General features: G+C 43.4%; 1 protein-coding gene across 9 annotated transcripts in view; it reads left to right on the plus strand.

The window, feature by feature from the left end:
* The window catches only part of PTPN14 (protein tyrosine phosphatase non-receptor type 14), a 175,113-nt gene that overhangs the window by 120,355 nt on the left and 32,330 nt on the right, over positions 1-22,428 (plus strand). For 7 of the 9 annotated variants that reach the window (XR_003679392.2, XM_007101547.4, XM_055084074.1 and 4 more), the window contains 7 exons: positions 1,514-1,581; positions 8,496-8,566; positions 9,492-9,579; positions 13,704-13,792; positions 16,763-16,865; positions 17,726-17,808; positions 20,088-20,145. Coding sequence is in view for 8 of the 9 variants with exons in the window: in XM_007101547.4 (XP_007101609.1) it covers positions 1,514-1,581; positions 8,496-8,566; positions 9,492-9,579; positions 13,704-13,792; positions 16,763-16,865; positions 17,726-17,808; positions 20,088-20,145 (560 nt within the window). In the remaining variant the exon portion in view is untranslated. The remainder of the gene's footprint in view (positions 1-1,513; positions 1,582-8,495; positions 8,567-9,491; positions 9,580-13,703; positions 13,793-16,762; positions 16,866-17,725; positions 17,809-20,087; positions 20,146-22,428) is intronic. The other 2 variants (XM_007101548.4, XM_028488453.2) reach the window with 1 other exon arrangement.

A 22,428-nucleotide genomic window follows, 5' to 3' on the forward strand; every position in this document is an offset into this window, starting at 1 on the left:
GAGAACTGAACTTCCCATCTGTAACTGCACTGAAGTTAAACCTTTTGGGTTTGAAATATCTAAAGAGGCAGCCTTTCCTTGATGACTTTCATTTTGGGGATATTAGCGGGTTAGCTATTTTTGTTGGACGTATGATTCCTAGTAGTTAGCTTCTCCTGTTACCCTGTGGATTGGAAGTACACAAAATATGTTGTATCTCATCTGTTCACCTAAAGGCTGGAAGGGGAAGGAGCAATGCCCAGAACGATATAACAAAACCATCCGTGGTTATAACTGAAAAATCATTAAGACGGTGGAGAAGACACCCTTAATGGGGAGAAGAGAGAGAAGATCCAGTGGGTCCCTCATCTTCAAATTGGGTCTTTCTCCTTTAAAATGCTTCCTCTTCACTTACTCTCTTCTCACTCTTTAATTATTGGGCTCATTACAGGCATCCTGGATATTGGAGGACCCTAGTGATAGCATTCAGGCTGAAGGAAGTTGGTGAACTTACTCTGTGTTCCCTTTTCCTTGGGTCCTTGAAGCTCGCTGTTCAGTCTGATAAATCCTCCTCTAGCTACAACATTTGTAAAATAATTTTTCTGAGAACGCTTATTGGGCAGTTAGAAAGCCACATCAACAGAGATAAAAGTTGTGATGAAATATGACAACAGATAACTGACCTTGGAATTAGGCAGAGCTCACGATCTTTGGTGTTCCTGAGTGCCTCACCTTGTTAATTAGTTATGTGCTGAGTTTGTAGGTGCATCTTTGCCTTCTTGGTAACGGCCTTCTGTGTGGATCCCCTCACTCTCTAGCTCTTGTTACCTAAAAGATAACTGAATCCATTTCTGTCTGATGCTAAACATTTTACAAGAGATTAAAATTTCATGCTGCTTTGAGTTTGTTTTTTTTTTTTGAGAGCAAGTAGGATTAGAAGCAAGACATTTATAGATTTATGATAGAGGCTCACTGTATTCATTTTACATGTGCTCAAACTTACAACTGTGAGATGGAAAATAGGACAAAACAGAACTTGGGGCATCTTATAACATGTGGAGTTGTTTAGGAGGTGTAAAAATTTGCAAGGATGCTTGCCAAGGGTGATTTACAGTGGGAATTTCCAGCTGCAAATATATGAAGAGATGCAGATGGGTTTGGCTCTTCAGTTCTCTAAATTAACCTTGAGTTAAAAAGTCCCCTTGGCAGAGATTATTAAGATATGTGTTGGTGAATATTTAATAAAAAGATAAATATAGATTTGTTTTAAATTTTTAAAATAGCTAAGGAGTCACTTTCAAATTTCCCCATTCTTTCTAGAAAATTATGTAGCAGTGCTCACGTGCTGATATTTACGTTATTGCTATGCAAAAGTGGTAGTAACATCAAACCCATCTTGGCACTGTTTTTATTTAATAATGCAGAAGTAGGGTAAAGTGGTGAGGGTAAATGTGGTGATAAGTGTACCCTATTTTATTCCATCTTTAATGTCGTATAATAAAGACTACCCTCCTTCCCCTTCTTTTCTTTTCAGCTGATTTTGGAGACTATAATCAGTTTGACTCTCATGATTTCCTCAGAGAATATGTGCTATTTCCAATGGTAAGTGTAATTTCCTTTTTCTTAATTAATTTTCTACCTTCTTTGGATATTTAATTCTTTCCTTTGAAAATCTCACAGGAATTTACACACATATTCCCTAGGGAGAATGTCCCTGCATTTATAAAGTAGGGACAAGTTTTGTAAGACACTGAGAAAGGTAAAGATGCCTCTTCTTACCTCCTCAAGACACTTGCCTGCCCCCCCTGGCCCCATCACACTAGCCTTCACTACTATGTTCTATCTTCCTTTCTGAGCACACCCAGCTTGGTCCCATCCCAGAGCCTTTGTACTGTGCCTTCTCTGCCTGGAACGCTCAACCCCAGGTCTTCTTATGACTTGTCATTCAGGTCTTGATTCAAATACCACCTCCTCAGGGAAGCCTTCCTTCTCCTTGACCATCTGTATTATACACTCCAACCATCCAGCACTTCCTGTGCTTTTTTTTTTGTTTTTTTTTTCTGCCGTGGCCTCTCCCGTTGCGGAGCACAGGCCCCGGACGCGCAGGCTCAGCGGCCATGGCTCACGGGCCCAGCCGCTCCGCGGCATGCGGGATCCTCCCGGACCGGGGCGCGAACCCGCGTCCCCTGCATCGGCAGGCGGACTCTCAACCACTGCGCCACCAGGGAAGCTCACTTCCTGCACTTTTATGCGTGTACTTCAGAGCTCTTTCAGTATCTGAACGTGTTCATTCTTTCTTTCATTTTTATTGTCAGCTGGAATGTCAGCTCTATGGTCCTTAAGCAGGACCCTATCTATCTCATCCACTGTTGTCTGGCACATAATTTGCATGCATAAAAGTCTGTTGAATGCGTCCGTGAAGTAAAATGTTTATTCCTGGGTTAAATTAGGGATGAGGCTAGGTTTTTATCCCTGGAGTATTTTTGTTTGTTTTTTGGTAGCTTTGGAGTAATTGAGAAGAGCTTTCACGAGGAAAGTTAAAACATTTGAAAAACCATTTTAGGGGAAGGCTATACCCACTCCAACATTCCGGCTCTGATTTTAGAAATCACGAGCATTTACCACTTGTTTTTTTCCCCTGAGGGATAAAGTTATATAAGAAACGGTGCTTGTTCTCAGGACGACGACAAAGTGGCTGAGTCAATAGGAAGTTTGCAAAATCCTAATGCAAATCCAAGTGTAACAAAGTATGATAGGGATTTTATGTGGGGAGAGGTTACCTGTTTTGGGAGCTGAGGGTAGGTTGAAAGGCTAATGGTGTGTGAGCTGCATCTTAAAGGATGAGCAGCATTGCAGCAGGCAGAGAGAGAAGGAGCAAGGGATGCTCTAGACAGAGGAAGGAGAAGCAGAGGCGAGGTGGCCTGCGTAACTGGGTGGGAGTCAGCTGGCCAGTCTGACGGCTGCTCAGGGGTGCGGAGGGGAGCGGTGGCAGAGAGGCCTGAAACATCTGAGGAGTTAGAACGCGTGGGCTCCGTCCAGGGATTCCAGACCCCACACTTTGAGGACCACTGGATTAGAGTAATGAGACCGTTGGCGGAAGGACGTCAGATAAGAATCTGTTGTGGTGTTCTCAGCCAGTTGTGGTGTTCTTGGCAAGGCATAGGAATTAGGTGTTGGCAGTGAAGATAAAAACAAAAAAGCAATGCAAAAGATATTTTTGGAAGTGCAGTGGGCAGAGCTTGGCATCTAAACTACTATGGCATATGGGAGAAAGTAGAGGGTCTGGCGACAAAGGTTTTAAGTTTTGAGAGACTAGGGTAAGTAAGATTGCAGTTATTTCCTGTGTCAGTGATGAGATGAATCTAATTGGTCCAAAACTTAAAAAAAACTTTTTTAAAATTTTTATACAATTCTTAAAGGTTACTTTCCATTTACAGTTATTACAAAATGTTGGCTGTATTCCCCATATTGTACAATACATCCTTGAGCCTCTCTTATATCCAGTAATTTGTACCTCCCATTCCTTCCTCCCCTATTCGTAACCACTAGTTTGTTCTCTATATCTGTGAGTCTGCTTCTTTTTGCTATATTCACTAGTTTGTTGTAGTTTTTTAGATTCTACATATAAGCGATATCATACAGTATTTGTCTTTCTCTGTCTGACTTATTTCACTTAGCATAATACCCTCCAAGTCCATCCATGTTGTTGCGGATGGCAAAATTTCATTCTTTTTTAGGTCTGGGTAGTATTCCATTGTGTGTGTATCCATACACACAGACACACACACACACACACACACACACTCACACACCACGCATCTTCTTTATCCATTCATCTGTTGATGGACACTTAAGTTGTTTCCATAGCTTGTCAGTTGTAAATATTGCTACTATGAACATTCGGGTGCCTGTATCTTTTAGAATTAGTGTTTTCTTTTTTTTCAAGATTATACCCAGGAGTGGAATTGCTGAGTCATATAGTTCTATTTTTAGTTTTTGAGGAACCTCTCTATTGTTTTCCACTGTGGCTGCATCAGTTTACATTCCCACCAACAGTGTACAAGGGTTACCTTTTCTCTAAAGTGGTCGAAAACTTAACCTTATTCTTCTAGGTTGGGGAAGTGCTGCAAAATCTCTAACTTTTTATGAATAGCTCTCTCCTTATTCTTCTTCCCACCAAGATAATAGCAGTATTATCTGCTGGGCCTGCTGTTTTTTTATGCCTTATTAATTCCACCGATTAAATCAACCTCCATTCAAAGAGATTAGCATATTACTTAGCAGAGAAGTTCTTCATAGGACTTGGTGTCAATATCTGTAACATCTCAGAAGCTCACTCAAAAGTCAGGATGTTTTCTGGTGTGCTTGGTGGGAGGAAAGTGAAAGTGATACCTTAGAATTTTAGAGAAGGTGTATGTTTGTGTCAAACGGAGACAATGAATTGGGTTGATGATAATTTTTCACAATTTTTTTTTTTTTTTTTTTTACCTTCTCTCGTTAAAGGTCTTTATCACATAGCCTTTAGGCAGAGATTAGGAGAATTTTCAAAGGTGATTACGAGCATGAGATGTATGAGTTTGTAGGTGGTAAAATGCTTTGACAGGTTAAAGTGCTGTAAAGCAGCAAAGGAGTTATTTTGTGTATCATACCTTTTTCAGAATAAGACCATGTCTCCGCTGGGCTCTAAGCAAATCAGCTATTAAAACAGCAAAGACCTCATTCAGTCTCACTATGCCAGACAGATATTGATGTTGTTGTCCTTGGATCTAAAACTTCCCTCTTTAGTATAGTAGCTGCTAGTGACAGGTGGCTATTTACATTCAAATGGAAATTAATTAGCATTAAATAAAATTGAAAATTTAGTTCCTCAGTTGCATTAGCTACATTTAAAAAAATGTTCCATAGCCACATGTGGCTCGTGGCTACTGTACTGGAAAGCTTGTGTATAGAACATTTCCATCATTCCAGAAAGTCTTATTGGACAGCCCTCAGGATGACGTGGCAGAAGCTGATGTCAGCATGCATATCTGAATCGTGAATATTCCTAGGCTTCTGCCATCAGTCATGTATCCTCTCCTCCGCCCCACGACCCTGACCCCTGTTGTATCCTCGATACACTGTGGCCAGTGGTCAGGAGGTTTAGAGTATAGGGGTCAAGTGTTCTGTGCCCATATCCTGGCTGTGCCACTTACTGGCTGTACAAACTTGGGCAAGTTATTTAACCAAAGCCTCCATTTTCTCATCTAAAAATGAGGACAACAAGCCTAATCTGACTGTGAGGATAAAAGGAGAGAATGCATGTGAAGGACTTAATCGGGCACGTGGTAAATTCTCAGTAAGTGTTTATTTAGTGGTCATCATAATCATCGTTGTCCTCACATTATTATTAGCATCAGCATTATTTTTCTGTCTCTGTTAGGCAAGCACAGGATGCTGAAGAGTGCTTTCCAGGCAACAATACTCTGTGCACTTTGAAATGTGAGCAGACAGAGGACAAGCAGAGTGCATAAATTATCATTCAGCGGCTTCGCGTAACTTGAACTTTACTCAGTACCCTGTAATGGCCTATATGGGAAAAGAGTCTAAAAAAGAGTCGATATCTGTATATGTATAACGGATTCACTTTGCTGTACAGCAGAAACTAACACAACATTGTAAATCAACTATACACCAATAAAAATTAAAACAAAACAAAAACAAAAAAACCCTTGCTTGACAATATGAAACTGACACGTTGCATACTGAGCTCAGCTCAGCTCAGCTCAGTCAGTGTTTATTGATCGACTAATGTATGTTGAGAGTTTATAAGCTGGCATTGTTCAAAGCCCTGAGAAGGGCCCTGGAGGCAATGTGGAGGCTTGCTGCTTGCTGACCTTAGGTGCCCGTCATCTAGTAGAGGGAGGGAGACAAGGATAAAGGGTAAGATGAGTATCCAAATAACTATGTAAGGAAGACAATAGGTAGACTATGGTAAGAACTCTAAGAGAGACACACAGGGCGGAAGAGGTAGGTCCAGAGGGGGAAAGGCTGCTGTCCCACGCGAGAGAATATGGAAGCCCTGTCCAGGGAGTGGTAGGTGTGTCAGGACCTGAAAGATGAGGTGAGACGTGAAAGCAGTTTGTGTTAGGAAGAGTCGGCCTGAGGTCTTGAACCCTTGAGAGAAGAGGTCTGAAGGGACGGCTGAGTCACACTGAAGAATGGTCTGAATGCCAGGTGCAGGTGTTGACCTAATTGAGTAGGCAGTGGGGAGCCATGGAAGGTTGCAGACTTTCTGCTTGGTTCCACTAGAGCTTTCAAAGGGAAGAATGCATTCCTTTGGTGGGGGAGGGAAGATGGGATGAATGGCTGTGTTTGATCTTATAAAGTAACCGAATTTGTCAAATGGCATTTCTGCAGCCGAGCAAAGAGCAAAGTTAAGTACACAGGACGCCCCCCAGGTGTGCAGCTGTGTGCAGGCTCGCTCTCTGCCATTTTTCATCCGAGCGCAGCCACTCTCGCCTGGTCCTGTGGTGGGACCACATACCTCGCGGAGGCCCCAGACACAGATGGAGGCGGTGGGGTTGAGTACGATAGCAGAGGGGTCCCTTCGGACTTTCTTCTTTCAACGTAGGAGACAGCAGTTTATTGGAGCACTTTTTGATCTTCAGTTATCTTTATTTTATTCTATTGCCACATGCCTTTTATTAGCTTTTCAAAATTAATATTGAGTTATTCCTAATACCCGGTACCTAGGTGCATAGACATAGCTGGATTCCTAAGCCACGTGGCATCTTTGTGATTCCACAGCATAAAACTGAAAGCATCGAGCTTATTTCCTATCATGGACTTGAGTTGTTTCAGTGGATGGCTAAACAGAAAACAGCAAATTAATCAGTAACACATGAAAAATGAGAGCTGCCAGCAATTCCTCCGTCTTCTCTAAGGTTTCTCAGGACCATCTGCAGAGCTATAGGATTTCCAGTATATAGTTATGCTCGCATGTTCCAGCTTTAAGAAATATTGATTTTCTCCAGTTGCCTCATTTGAGATGGGATGTTTCTTGCAGTTTTGAGGTGTACCTTTTTGGGGGTAGTGTTTCGTGAAAAGCTGTTAAATTGGACGTAATCTTTATATAAATGATATTTTAGAACCAAGGGAATGAGGCGTTTTGGATGTTTTCTGTGAAAACATCAGTCCCCCCTCCCCCAAGTGTCTTTGATGAGCCTTGGAAGGCTCACCGGGACACACAGCTCAGAGCCCCTTCTAACGCCCCCTCTGGAGCTCAGAGGAAAACGGAGCACGTCTGTGCTCTCCTTGGTGCTCACCAGCCTTGGGGGCATGGAAGGTGCGCCTGGGAAGGGCCGAGGCATCTGGGCCGGAGCCACCGAAAGGGCTGGGCTGGGCTATAGAATCTCCATGCCTGTCAACGTCTCAGGAACTGATTGGTCTCCCGATCTTGGATGTGTTCCTCCAGACTCCATCTCACTTTCCTGCTAAATGTTTAACAAGCCCTTTAAATACTCCCACCGTCATTGAAGGGGAGTTGGGAAGCAATGTGTCCAGTTGACTCTAATCCCGTGGGAGCCAGCACAGCACTGGTCCAGGGGCCTGGGATTCAGTTGGTCGAGACACCAGCTGGTCAGCTCCCCACCTGTTACCTTCTGGAGCTCCACTGCGGTGGTTGAGCTGTCGTGGCCTCTTTTTGCTCCCAAGGCCCCATCAACTAGCCTCTGAATGAGCCAGCTCTGACTTCAGGTGGCTGTGAATTAGTTTGCTGGGATTGTGCTGGTGGATAAAAAGGCCAGGCACAGTCCCTTCTTGGGCTCAGCTTTGGAAGGGATGATGACCCTGAAACTCATTTGCCTGTATAGCCTCCTTGTTAAAAACGTGTAAGCACTTACAGAGGATTTTTTTAAACTTTTAATTTTATATTGGAGTATAGTCGATTACCAGTGTTGTGTTAGTTTCGGGTGTACCACAAAGTGATTCAATACATGTACATGTATTCATTCTTTTTCAAGTTCTTTTCCCATTTAGGCTGTTACATAATATTGACCAGTTTCCCTGTGCTATACAGTAGGTCCTTGTTGGTTATCCATTTTAAATATAGCGGTGTGTACACGTCAGTCTCAAACTCCCTAACTATCCCTTCCCCCTGCCCACCCTACCCCCTGGTAACCATAAGTTGGTTCTCTAAGTCTGTGAATCTGTTTCTGTTTCTTACAAAGCATTTTTAATAAAAGTCCACGAGGCAGGCAGATAGGGAAGAAGAAGGTAAATGAAAAAAGAGCTGTTCCCAGATCCTCCAGAATTTAGATGGCAACCCCAAATATGCCTTGAAATAGCCTGTTACAGTGGAGAGCCCTGTTACAAAAGTAAAAATGAACCTCTCTCCTAAAAATGACAACCTTTAATTCAAAGGAGTAAAGGAAGACTGAGGAAGTGAAGCTAATCAGGAACGACTTCTAGATAAAAGAGAGCTTTTAAAGTTTGCAAGCAAAATAGCAAGTGACCTTAACTGCTTTCCATTTTGATAGGATTTGGCCCTGGAAGAAGCTGTTCTGGAGGAGCTGACACAGAAGGTAGCCCAAGAACACAAAGCCCACAGGTAAGGCGGGGACTGCCTGGCTCAGCACGTGGCCACCGGTCCTGTCCGAGGCAGGAGACGTTCGGCCCCTCCCCGCAAGCCCCTCCTTGGGTCAACACAGTTCTGTTTCTTGTAGCAAGTGATTCAGCTCTGTTCTGAGAGTGCATGTAGATTTGAAAACTGTGCTACCACTCCCCTTTCTTTTTCTCTCTCTCTCCCTTTTGTTTTTTCCTCCCTCCCTTTCTTTCTTTTTTTTTTTTTTTTTTCCTTTTTCATTTTTTTCTTTAACACCAATTGGCCCACATGTTGGCCAGAGGAGTTCCTCTCTGTGACCTTCCTAAAACTGTTGCCAGATCTGGGAAGCTTGGGACTGCTTGGGCTGAGTGCAGACCTCAAGAGCTGCTTTGGGTGGGAAAGTCAAGGTCAGGAGGGAAAAGTGTGAGATTTAAGGCATCCCTGAGAGCTTGATCAGGGCTACGTGAAGCTCTTTGGGACATGTGCAGTGGTCCTAGACTCTTCTCTTATCTTGGTTACTTGGCTCCCAAAATGTCATCCTCAGAAACTTTTGCCTTTCTTCCTTTTTTCCTTCTTTCTTTTTTAACAGTGGAGATTTTTTTCCCAGGTGGGATAAAAATACATTTTTTTTTTTAAAGCAGGCAGCATTATTCACCAGGATGTCTGGAATAATTATTTAGTGTTTATAGGGCTGTGGCTCTTAATTAAATATTTTACCTTTCTCTTATTAATACCTGTTGAGTAAAAGGCTACTGAGGAATATGTTAATGCATTACTTAGTAATGCACCATGCCTGCACAATTGGTTGGGTGACAATGGCTTTTCCCAGAACTAAAACCACAGTTCTGGAATTTGCCACCAGGAGGGTAGGATCTTCCACTGACTTTATTGCTCTTAACCATTTCCTCCTTTGATGCTCTTTTGATTTTAGTGGAATCCTGCCAGCAGAAGCTGAGCTTATGTACATCAATGAGGTGGAACGTTTGGATGGCTTTGGACAGGAAATCTTCCCTGTGAAGGTAGCATACCCTCTCCTTGCTTCAGCCGTCTCAGAACAGCACAGGCATTTGGAAAACCAGTGTTGATTGAGAGCAGAGAGCCAGAAGGCTTGGCTCTCTTACTGCTACGTGGCATTAGCTGGCAAGTCCAATTTACTTTAGGTAAAGCAAACCCTTTTTCGTAACGGAGAGAGTTTGAAGCTTTCCATGGTCTTCAGCAGAATATCTCATCTGTAAGACAACCTTCTGAGTGAGTACCAAACACCAGCCCGTTTGGTGCCAAGAATTTATCGAGGCCGCATCCAGCCTTCCAGTGGGACAAGGAGCAAACATCATGCGTGCCTTAATACAGACCTTCCCCCGCAGTTTTCTTGCCCTTGCTTCTTTCTTTTCTCTTCTTTGGGCTGATGCAGTGATAATTGTTTGTGAGGAAGAATGAAACATTTCCTGTATGCAATCATACTTTATTTCTCCAGCTCTACAGAGCCTCTGTTGTGGGTTCCCAGCCCCTTTGGTGTGGTCTGGAAACTATGCCTAGGAAACGGTTACAGCACATCCCATCCTTTTCAACAGATCCACCTCCTGAAGTGGGTGTGGTTGGGGGGGGTCATGGTGCAAGGTCACTTACAGAGCTGAGCCCATCATCCAAACTCATTTTCCTCTTTCTGCTGACCCACTGTACAAAAGATGGAGTTTTATCAGAAACCTAAAGCAACTGGCACATCTCGGCAATTTGGGAGATGCCGGCAATTTCAGCGTAAACATTTCACCCCAGACGGGCTCCACTGGCTGTCGTATAAGTGTTCTGTTCCCTCTCTGTTGCACGCTTGTAATTTGCCTTAATGAGAACTGCCCATGTGTGTCAAGTAGAAGCGAGCAGGGTGTCCGCAGCTTGCAAAAAAAGGCGAAATGGCTCTTTTTTAGATTTGTTTAATTTTCTTTTGCTTCTCTAATGGCTGCCCTTCATAGGGTTGTAATCCATTTTCCTTGCAATAATACCTTCTGAAGCCATCTGCATTCCACTCCCATTTCACCAGCCCATATATAGTCATGACATTTTGGAAAATCAGAGTAAACTTTTTTCCGCTTCTAGAAAACTGACTTCTCAGGCCCTGGACGTTGGAGGTTTTGTCATGGTGGTCATCTGCTTGTGTTGTCTTTAGTAATTCTGAACTGTGGGAAATAGAGGCAGTGGAGACAGTGTTGAAATCCACCGTGTTTGGTTCTGATGTGTTTTCTAGTCTGTCCTTTAGTGGCAAAAGTACAAGGGAGATACCAGAGCTTAGTCCGAGTGGGCAGATAGGCACGGCTGACTCACTGCCAGTGGGTGTAACTCAGCTGGGCTGCTGCTTTTTTTCTTCCTCCACCACATATCTGTTCATGACTCAGGTGACCACCTACAGACCACATGATTCCTGGCGACCCAAGGATGACGGGTGGGGCAGCAGTAGCCGTGTGGACAGTGATGGGGTCAGCTCTAAGTGAAAAAGCCACCAGGAAAGTACGCAGGGGCAAGCTGCACATGGGGATGGGGTCCCTTTGGGTTAGTACAGGTCCTTCTTGACCAAGTAAGGTTTAAAAAGTGTGTTATGGATATGTCCCAGGGAAGAACATTTATGTTTAGTGTGGGTTTTTCCATGAGTGGTTTCTCAAAAATTTTCAAGGTTCAGGGCGGGGGTCCCTTCCATTTCCTGACAGGTCTGCCCCTCTCCCTCCACAAACATAGGGGTGGCCGCAGCCTCCATCCTCCTGTATTGTCAGAGCACGTGGGCATGGAGGGATGGAGCTTCTGGAATGGGTCATACAGAGTCTGGAGCCTCAATCCTTGGCTGAGTTGTTCTGACGGGTATCCATTCTGTGTTTTTTCCGTTGTCCCACCCTGGTGGCCTGCTCCTCCCATGTCCCCATCCACTCGCACCAGACCTCTGCACCCACCTACTGGCAACATGCCCAGAAAAGTCTTTCTGCAGAATTTTCCTTTTTCTTCCCATCTCTACTTCACCTATCTTCTTTTCCCTCACAGATTTTTCTGTAATACAGCTTACCTTTGAACTTCTCATAATTACTGAGGCTCTCTTTTTAAAATTTTTATTTATTTATTTTGCTGTGTTGGGTCCTTGTTGCTATGCGTGGGCTTTTCTCTAGGTGCGACGAGCGGGGGCTTCTCTTGTCGCGGAGCACGGGCTCTAGTCGCGCAGGATTCAGTAGCTGTGGCTCGCGGGCGCTAGAGCGCAGGCTGAGTAGCTGTGGCGCACGGGCTTAGTTGCTCCGCGGCATGTGGGATCTTCCCAGACCAGGGCTCGAACCCATGTCCGCTGCATCGGCAGGCGGTTTCTTAACCACTGCACCATCGGGGAAGTCCCCGAGGCCCTTTTTTCCTCCCCAGTTCTTTCTGTCTCAGCTTTTGCCATCAGCAGTTGTCCTTCCCTTTCTCTCTCTCTGTTAGAAGACGCCTACTTGAATGGAAGCTTTGGGAGGTGGGTTGAGAAGAGGTCCCTGAGCAGGGACACTGTCATCTTTGTGTCTTAAGTGGGATCAAGTATTCTGAGGGAGGTAGGGGTTTATCTTTTCCATCTTAGGCCTAGTTGGGCGTGGCCCTCCACTTGCTCCACAAAGAGGATGTCCCCCGAGTGAAAGCAGGAGGCTGCGTGACAGTTTACTCACTGGATGCTGAGCCTTGCTCCACTCTGCTCTCAAGAACACTGGCAGCCGGGTTATACTCTTCCAGGCGGGAGGCTGGAGGCACCTGACTGGACCAAGAGACCAGACCGAAGACCTCTGGGTTCCCCCAGACAGGGCCCAGCAGGTTGCCCGACAGTGCAGCCTGTCATCCACGTGCCCTTCCTGTGCTCACAAAGGTCCCAGGCAGCATTTAGCATCCCACCTTGGAACGTGAATAGACAGCCGAGCATCATCAGCCCCCGTGATGCCCTAATAGGAACAACAGACGTCAACCCAGTGAGAAGGAAGCAGTGTGAAAGAGGCAGAGCATCTGCAGGGTGAAGGGCCCCTGCCCAAAATACCATCCTATGAGTCTCGAGGATAAAAAATAGAAATATATTACCTTCTTGAAGGAATAGAGTGCTTTTAAAAGGGAACATTCGGCAAGTAAAAAAGAACTCTCAGAAATTTAAAATATGATATCAGAAATGGAAAACTTAATAGATAGGTTTGAAGATTAAATTAAGAGAAATCTCACCCAAAAAAACCCAAAGTAATGGAATGTGGAAGGCAGGAGATAAAATTGGAGGGCCAGGCCAGATGTCCAACATCTGAACAGTGGGAGTTCTGAAAGGAGTGAAAAGGGGAAACAGAAGGTAGTAATTTGAGAAAATATCCCAGAACTGAGGAACATGAGGTTCTAAATTGGAAGGCCAAGCATGGTGGATGCAAATAGACACACTCTAGGGCTTTAAGTGGTGGAAGTGGATGCCTCTGAGGGAGAGGAAATGGTGGGTCCAGGGCTGCTTTTAAATAAGATCTAAAGAGGATTCAGTTCTTCAAACTGTGTGCGTAAATAATTGCACGTATGCAGATATGATCAAACTATGTGCATGTATAATTTTGATTTAAAAAACCAAAAACTAGGGTTAGAAAAGATATTAATAGATATTCATGAAAGAGAAAATCTAAGAGAAAATCTTAACTGCCAACAAATCTGAGAAAATCCTAAAATTCATTCTTTTTTTTTTTTTTTTTTTTTTTTGCGGTACGCGGGCCTCTCACTGTTGTGGCCTCTCCCGTTGCGGAGCACAGGCTCCGGACGCGCAGGCTCAGCGGCCCTGGCTCACGGGCCCAGCCGCTCCGCGGCATGTGGGATCCTCCCGGACCGGGGCACGAACCCGTGTCCCCTGCATCGGCAGGCGGATTCTCAATCACTGCGACACCAGGGAAGCCCCTAAAATTCTTTCTTAAACAGGAAATGTATTGTGACAAACTGAGATAAAAGACAAAAAGGTATCTATGTAGTCTATTAGGATGTGCAGTGGGGTGCGTCCCTTCGGACCTAGTGGCTTTTCTGCCCCCATTCTGTTCTGTGATTCATTCCATGTATGGGCGAGAAACGGGGTGTGGTCCCCGTGGGTAGGCTGCCAGACCGCTGGGGATCTGTTTCATCACAACGATCTTTTGTTGATCTTATGCAGGACAATCATGGAAACAGTGTGCACCTGGGCATTTTCTTTATGGGGATTTTCGTGAGAAACAGAATTGGAAGACAAGCAGTAATATACAGGTAGTCTGATTTGTCTTTCTCCTTTTTCCCCTCGAGGTGCTGTAGCAAACCCCATGGAGTATGAAAGTTATACAGATGAGTTAAGAGACAGACCATGGATCAGAGTTGAGCTTTTCTCAACTCTGATAGGATCTGCCCCCTCTGCAGGATTTAAGTGGTTATGGAGAAATTCATCTCACTTTCCCTGGGGGTTTGTTTGGGGATGGGGGATGTTCTTTCTTTCCACCTGACCCCAAGAAATGCGTAGTTGAACCTCCACTGAGCCAAAGAGTGGAACAAAACTCTATGAGTCTGGTTGGAGATGGGCTCTTCCATGCGTCAGGCCCCCATGGGATTACCTTTGCCTGGATTACCCATGACCAGTCATTAAATCCACACTGGCTTCTTGCCATTGCCCTGAACCCTCTACCTAACCACAGGTGCTAGAAAAGTGCAAACTAAGTTTTCTGTTAACGAAAGAGGTCTGTTTGTGAAAGTGTGTTTTGAAAAAGCAATCAATTTGTTATCATAACTGAAAGGACTTGGGTACTTTTTATCATTTTGACCCTTCAACCTTCTTTTCCATTTAACATGAGTAGAAGCAGCATAGGGGAGTGGCAGGGTGTCCCCTGCATTACATGTCAATGAGCTTGCTTTGCATGGGTGCCCACAGACCCCATCGTAGTATCAACAATCCGAAAAACTGCATGCTTGCTTTCATTTATGAGGGCGCTATGGCCTATTATTTACCGGAAAGACAGCTTTCCTGTGTGCGCATCTGATAGGCAGAGCTGCACGTGCAGGGCAGATGATCAAAGACAGATCTTAGAGGCAAAGCACGGTCCCCGTTCTGGAAGTGAATTCTTGGCCAGCCGTGTATTCTCTGGATCAGCAGTTACTGCAGGTCATTTTGAGAAAGTTTTCCCACTGAAAGCTTCCTAATTGGCTTTTATTTTCCTAGGTCCCCACCCTGCCATTATTTTTGTCCATTTATTTTCTCTTACTCTTTGAATAGAGACATTATTGAAACAGGAGTGGGGAGAGAGCTCTTTGGAGCTACAGAATAAGCTTTTTGACTACTGGACATATTCAGTCAACTCATACACCTACAACAAATTAAAATATATAAATATATGCAGAGTTGTAACTATACACTTTTATGCCCATGTAAAGCTATCCAGGCATTTTGTCCCACACAGTTCTCTGTAGCTAAATCAGTGCTTGAGTCTGGAGAAGAGAAGCAGACACGTCTTGGATTCTGGCTATCTAGATTAAGTAGGAAATAGCAATTTGAAAGTTTGCTGATCATTAAGTGCCTCACAGGTTTTGTTCAGTTTCCTTAGGAACTTCTTCTAGACTGCTTCCTTTAGCCCTTGCCTTGAAACCCTTACAAGATGGGAATTTACTTCTACTACGGTGTCATGATAATTGCCCCACTAAGGTGAAGTCATATGGTGGAGTGAGGAGTGGACCCAGAATTTTGGCAGTTGATTTGAGGGAATGGAGCTAGAGGAGACCACATATCTCTTGTCTCTTGAGACCTTCACTAAGGAGCACATAGCCGTGAGTCCACATAGATGTGATCTAATGGAATTGTAAGTCAGCAGACAGCTGTGCAGAACACCTGTAGATGTATGTAAAAACAGGTGGTACTGGTATAATGGAAAGCTGATCGGAGGAAAAGCTGGAAGGTATAGAACTCATCCGTCCCTGATGGGCCGAGTGAGAGAGGCTAAGTCACCCCCTTTGGCCTGAATTGCCTCATCTCCAGGGTGGAACGTAAATAGCCACCTTGTCTACCTAAGAGAGTTGATAAAAGAACTGTACTCTATACAGATGCGAGACAACCTCATTACTTTTCATTATTTCAGCAAACATCTATTGTATGCTGTGTGCCAGGTGTTCTTGGTGCTAGGAACACAGAGAGGAAGAAAGCAGAATCTCTGCCCGGGGCATGAGGGCCTATGATCTAGTTTGGTTTAGTTAGGGATCTGGTCACAGACATGAACAATTGTGATACAATGTGGTGACTGATAGAGTACTACACTAGGCTCTTTCCTGGCATGTGGGTGCTTGGAGATGAGGAAAGCCTTCCTGGAGAAGGTGACTTCTTCTGAGTCTTAAAGGAATCATGCCAGGCAGAGGTAGAAGTGTAATGAGCAAAAGCAGGATGGTGGGAGAAGGCGGTGGGCAGGGAATTATGGGTCGGGGAACAGAGTGAAGGGTAGGTCGTGTAAGAGATGCTTAGAAACTGGCTCCAAGTAGAATGGGAAGCAGGAGCTTACCTTCCCTTGTCTGGTGGTTCTTTCTGTGTATCTCATTTTAGATAAGATCTCCATGAGGAAAGGGAAGGAAATGTGTGTGTGTGTGTGTTTAGATCACAAAAATGTAGGCACATTAAACACTCCCTAGGCATTTTTTCCAAGTGGCATAATCAAATCTGTAGTGTACATCGCAACACAGAACCTCTGTGCGTTCTTCAGCCTAGATTCCTGGAGACACGTGATTTTTTTTTTTTTTTTTTTGCCGCACTGCATAGCTTGTGGCATCTTAGTTCCCCAACCAGGGATCGAACCCAGGCCCTCGGCAGTGAAAGCGCCGAGTCCCAACCACTGGACCGCCAGGGAATTCCACACATGACTTTTAAATGACATCCCCCTCCAGCGCTGAAAACGGGGATCACGGGAAATGCTCTGTCCATTTGGAAGTGTGAAAACCAAGGCAGTGGAAGTCTCTGGCATATTTTCCTCCTAGGTCGTAAAGGAAAGTGTACTTGATTAACAGCAATATCTAGACGTCGTTTACATAGGATTTTTAGCTATTTAAATAGATGCGTGTTGCATTTTATTTCCTTTTCTGCTTTGAGAGGAGGGACGTTTAGCTTTTAAAAATATGGTTAAATCATAATTTGTAAAATGAGACTCAGTAATAACAGATGACCCTCCTGTGCTGTCATAAATGCCTAAAACGTCTTTGGGCAAACGCCGTTAGCTTTCTTCTGTGCAGGTGGAATGACATGGGAAATATCACTCACAACAAGTCAACTATCCTGGTGGAGCTCATCAGCAAAGAGGAGACTGCCCTCTTTCACACGGTAAGCAAAACGGACAGAGGAAGGCAGGGTCCCACAGGCAGCTTGCTGTTTGTCTTCTCAACTTGTAGTATCTTTTCCTCGCTCTCCATGTCACGAGAGAATAAATATTCTGTTGAACCCATAACTTTCCAATACTTGCCCAGTGCTGTCATCACTCATTTCTGGAGGGTGGTGGGGACTTCATGCTCACAATGCTGGGGTTTCGAGCTGAGTTTTGACTCTAGGGTTTGGGTTCCTCCACCAGCCTTATTTGTGGTGGATCACATTGTCTGGCATGCCCTTGACCAGTCACCCCTGATGATGTTGCATGGTATTTTCTTTTACTGGCTGGTTTGGATTTTCTTTGCCATCACAGTCCAAGCCTGATCTGAAGCAAGCTGGGTGACTGCCTTTCTGTTGAGTGCCTATTTGAGAGCCAAGGCGCTCCCTGCACCTCCCTGCCTCCCGTTTGATGATGCTTGGCGTTCGTGCTACGCTCTGCCTTGATTCATTTACTGATTTTTAAAGCACTTGGTTTAGCATTATGTACAGACACACCAGATCATCAGCGTAACCCCAGCGCGTTGAGCATAAAGGATTCTTTAGCAGACAGTATTGTCTGCCATCCTTGGGTGGTCTTCATAGACATGACCGCCGCTGAATTTCAGCACACTGGTTTCTGGCTCAGGGGGTTATTTTGTGCTTGACATGGAGGGAGGAAGGGACGTGTCCCTGCTCAGAGGAATCCTAGTGAAATGCATATATTTGGATTGGCCAGAAAGTTCCTTCGGGTTTGTATGGCAAAATCCCGAACGAACTTTTTGGCCAGCCCAATACAATCAAACAAGTGTTTATTTTTCCCCTGTTTCTTCTTCTCCAAGGATGATATCGAAAATGCCAAGTATATATCTCGATTGTTGGCTACACGGCACAAGTTTTACAAACAAAACAAAATCTGCACTGAGTAAGTAAACATTTTTGTCCACCCTCTCCCTGGATCAGCTTAAATTCTTGTGCTTTAGGGATGATGTAGGTCGCTTTTTATACTGACTCTTTTTCCTCATTCCTTGTAGAAGCTAAAGGGGCAAGTTAAAGCCGGGCGGGAGGGAAAGAGCTTTAATGATGAAGACTGTCTTGTGTAGTCTATATGCCTAGGGAGAAAATGATTTGCAAATTGACTGTGAATGCTTGACTTCCTGAACGGATTGGCCGACATCAGTGCCTTTCCAACCTCTGCCATGAGTTTGGAGGAACCGAGCGGTTCCCAATTTGCCGGGGCGCCCCTTCGTGTCAGATGTGGAGTGTGTTCAGAAGCAGGTAGCAGAGTGACGAGCCAACTTGAAAGAGAAGAAGCTGCTGTCATCCTCAGCCCTATGTTGCTCACACAGTTGGCTAACCCTGCGTGTGCTTCTGGGTCATGTCACCCGCCTGTAAATGAGAGGCCAGCGTAATTAGAGGAAGACTTGGAAGACGCTAATAGATGTCACAAATCCATGTGTGTGTTTTTCAATTTAATTTGGAAATAAAGATGATAAAGGGAGTCTGATGAGGGAACTTAACTGTGACCTGACCTTGGATATAGCGTGCCGGGCTCACACTATCATAGCCTTTCCTTTGGTTGCCTTCAAAAGACGTTCCTCAGCAGAGTACATCAGCAGTTGGGGCGCCCAAGGTGCTTAATTTTGTTTCAAAGAACTTCGGGATGTAAATGCAGGAGAAGAACTGCTTTCCCACTTCCCCAGTGGACACATGCAAGAGTGTGAAAATACTGTCCTAGAGCAGTTCCTGCCGAAGAAGGTGCTGCTTTAGAACTGGAGCATCAGGTCCTGGCAGACTTTTTTCTCTACGTGTTGGAGGCTCTTTCAAACCAGTCTTTGCCATTGGTCACTGTCAGAGTCTGAAAGTATATCTGATAGAACAGTCGGCCCTCTGTATCTGTGGGTTTCATATCTGCGAATTCAGCCAACCGTGGATCAAAATATATTAAAAAATGTTCCAGAAAGTTCCAAAAAGCAAAACTTGAATTCACTATGAACCAGCAGCTCTTTATGTTGTATTAGGTATTGTAAGTAATCTAGAGATGATTTGAAGTATGTGGGAGGTTGTGCATGGGTTATATGCAAATGCTATGCCAGATGATATAAAGCACTTGAGCATACATGGATTTTGGTATCCGAGGTGGGTTCTGGAACCAATCCTCCTTGGATACCAAGAGATGACTATATAGTATTAGGTCTGCCAGCAAAGTTTGCAAATGTAAATCACAAGAGCACTAATTAGAGAGCAGCAATTTAAGCCACCGTATCGGTTACGGGTACACACGTGCATACACACGCATGCACGCATAGACACACACACCATTCTTTTGAACAGATTCCCTGTAGGTCACATCTTTGCGGTTCTCTGCTGTTGCCTTTGATTTGTTGGGGTGTCTTTGACATTAACAAGAATTCTATAGTTGACTTCTGTAGGGTGAATTTAAAAACAAAACTATTTTGAGAAGTGTAGTCTTCACTGTAGTCTTCTGGTTTGATCATTTCTTAGCAAGTGGCTTCAACATAAAATGTTCTGAGTATCTGTATTTCTTTTGTGGCCTTTTTCTTCTTACATGAGTGAGCATCACATTTATGAGTGAGCATCACATATTAGACTGAAAATTAAGGAAATTCTGTTTTCCCTTCTACTTCTGTAATAATCATTCCTTTCTTCTTCATAATCATGTATGGGAGGTTCCTAACCTCTTATCTGATAAAAACTGGGACTCTCTAAAAAGCATACCCCCTACCCCGCATAGACGTAAATTCTGTATATATTGATAGTTTCAGAGCCTCAGCATGGGCTACATGAAGGCTTGGGATAGCCCTCTGGAGTTTTATGAAATCAGCGTCATCTGAACAGCATCCTTCTCCAGAGGTCCGCACGCTCTAACCTCTAAAAGACTGCTGTTGACTTTTATTTCCCTTATAATTTGTCTTTAGAAATAAGCCTCGTTCTTCTAATATTACTTTGTAAAACATCTTATAAAAGTATCATGTTCCAAACATTTTGAAAATAAAAAAAGAACAAAGAAGAAATCGTAATTGTTCTTAGCTTCAGCACCCAGAAATAGAAAATGTTTATGTTTTGCTGTAATTCTTAACTCATCTTTTCTCCTTTCCCCTCTTCTCCCTCTCTTGTCTATCTGGTCTTCTGTACATGGTAAATAATAATAACCATCCTCATGTTTTTCAACTTTTCATGTAGACAATCAAATTCTCCACCCCCTATCAGACGCCAGCCCACCTGGAGCCGGTCCTCCCTGGTATGTATGAAATCTTCAGTTATCAAGTCCTCTCACTGTCGGGGTGTGAGTGTCCTTTTATTGTTAACTTGAGGAGAGGGATGACTAGGGCATCATGACTAGGTCATGACCTCATGACCAGGCGAGATATGGTGAGAACACAGAAGGGCATCAGTCTGCTATGCAGGCGTGATACACACCCATTTTGTCCCTCTTGTGCCCGCCCATGTCCGTCACTTTTCTAAGTGTGACTCAGGGTTCACCCCCATGAATTTTAGTCCCGGCCGATGAGACCATGTTCCTTGAGCACGCAACCTACTGTGTGTTTTTTTCCACTTGCTTTATCTATCTATCTTTATCCACTATTTCTGATTTTTGCATATAGACGTGTCTTCAGTTGTAATCTCCACAAATTCTTTTATATTCACTGCCATAGACAGATTTTAATAAACTAGTCAGAAAATGTCTACTTTAAATGAGCAAAAATTGAAGGAGTCTAGTTGATGGTCTTAGGTAGAGTATTCAGTGGGGAAGAAAATTAATTAATTTTCTAATTTTAAGGCCAACAGAATTTGAGTTGATCCACTTTTCTACCTACCATTAGCCTTTTTGTAAAAACTGCTCTACTAATCGTGTGAATAAGGAAACACAACTCATTTCAATGCATGTGTTCTGTCTTAGGCTGTGTTTTGTTTTGAGAATTACTTAAGGATGATATCATAGCAAGACGTGGGAGAGTTAGTTTCCTTTAAAATGTCTACTTGTTTTACGTCATAATTCTTTTGTTTTAGATTATGATTTATTTTACACAAAATCAGAATAAACATGTGACCTTTAAATGTTGTAGGTTGAACAGTTCCTTTGAGTTGACGGGAGAATAAAATTGAATTTTTCTTTATACACAATATATATCCTATAGCACATCTTTCACTTGTCTTTTAAAAGGAACTGTTTTAGGATTTTTTTTTTTCTTCTGGAAAATGCATTGACATGAACTCTTAGAATTCTAGAGTTTGGTCATCATATCACATAATATTGATAATTCCTGCAAACCCACGTGAATATTATTAATCTCTGTGTTAATGCGCAACATCTCACAAGAGGTCTTTGCCTTGGAGATGTAGAGGGACGCTTTGGGCTTCTCCCCTGAAGTACCAATAGATTTGTTCATGGCACTGGTTTCCTTCTTCTTGTCCTTTGTTGATATTATTTTCCTTTTCCCTTCCTTAGAGTCCACATGTCTTTACTAGTGAGATAAATGTTCACTTGTGTCCATGAAACACCAGGGGAAGCAAAGTGTTTTAGGGCTATCTTGTGATTTGATCTCATCCTAATCATCTAGAGAAGATACAGAGGCTTTCTTGTTTTGTTTGGATGAAGATAATCTACAGGAAGCCAGATTCCTGGCTTCTCCCTTTCCTCTGCCCCTTAGGATTAAACCATTTCAGCAAGAGTTCCTTGGGATGAGTGAGAGTAAAACCAGAGAACATTGTCTCCTTTGGGCTCCCTGGCTGATAACAAGGGCTCCTGATTGTTGATTTTCTCTTGCCCTTCTGGCTCCTATACTGTGGCATCTAATTTGTTTTTGTGTTAGCAGATCTGGAAAGAAACAGAATAATGTATTGGAATATATAAAGAGACAGAATAAATAATCCTGAAATGGTGTTTGGAGGATTAGCTATTGCTATTTCTCACTTGTATTGCTTACAGACTTATGCCAGTTCATAAACAGTCACCTACTTATAGGATTTTTCTTTTTCTTTTTTTAAATAAGAGCAAGAGAAGGCAGAGGTGAGCCAACTTTGCCTTGCTGTATATTTCTGTTCCCTTGTATGAATCCCTCCCTACTGTTTTGTTTTGTTCTGTTTTGTTTTTTTAAACCTAAAAACTGGCTGTCCAGTCATGGAAAAATTGAGTTGAATTAGGTATTATCAAAAAGAGGAAAAATATTTTTAAATTGCTACTCAAAAACCAGCCAAGAGAGATTTGGAAATATTTAGAAGAGCTGATACTCTGAACTACTTTCTTAGATTAATTTCAATTCTTTATTTCTTCTACCCTGATTCTCTTTAATTTTTGGATTTCTTGTCTTCTTTACCTTCTTTATTTGCCCCTCTGATGCTTAAACATTATTTGTAGCAAAGGAAATAGTAGATGAGTTATTTGCCCAGCCTCGGACTCTGCGTAGTATTCTTCTTCTGTTGAGGAATACTGAGAAAGTGTGACCCCTGCTGGCTTTGTGGGTTTTTTTTTTTTTTTTTTTGACTTGATCTCAGCTTCTGTCCCAAAGCAGTAACATTTAAA

The sequence above is a fragment of the Physeter macrocephalus genome, chromosome 4 (genome assembly GCF_002837175.3).
Source record: "Physeter macrocephalus isolate SW-GA chromosome 4, ASM283717v5, whole genome shotgun sequence".
Lineage (NCBI taxonomy): Eukaryota > Metazoa > Chordata > Mammalia > Artiodactyla > Physeteridae > Physeter > Physeter macrocephalus.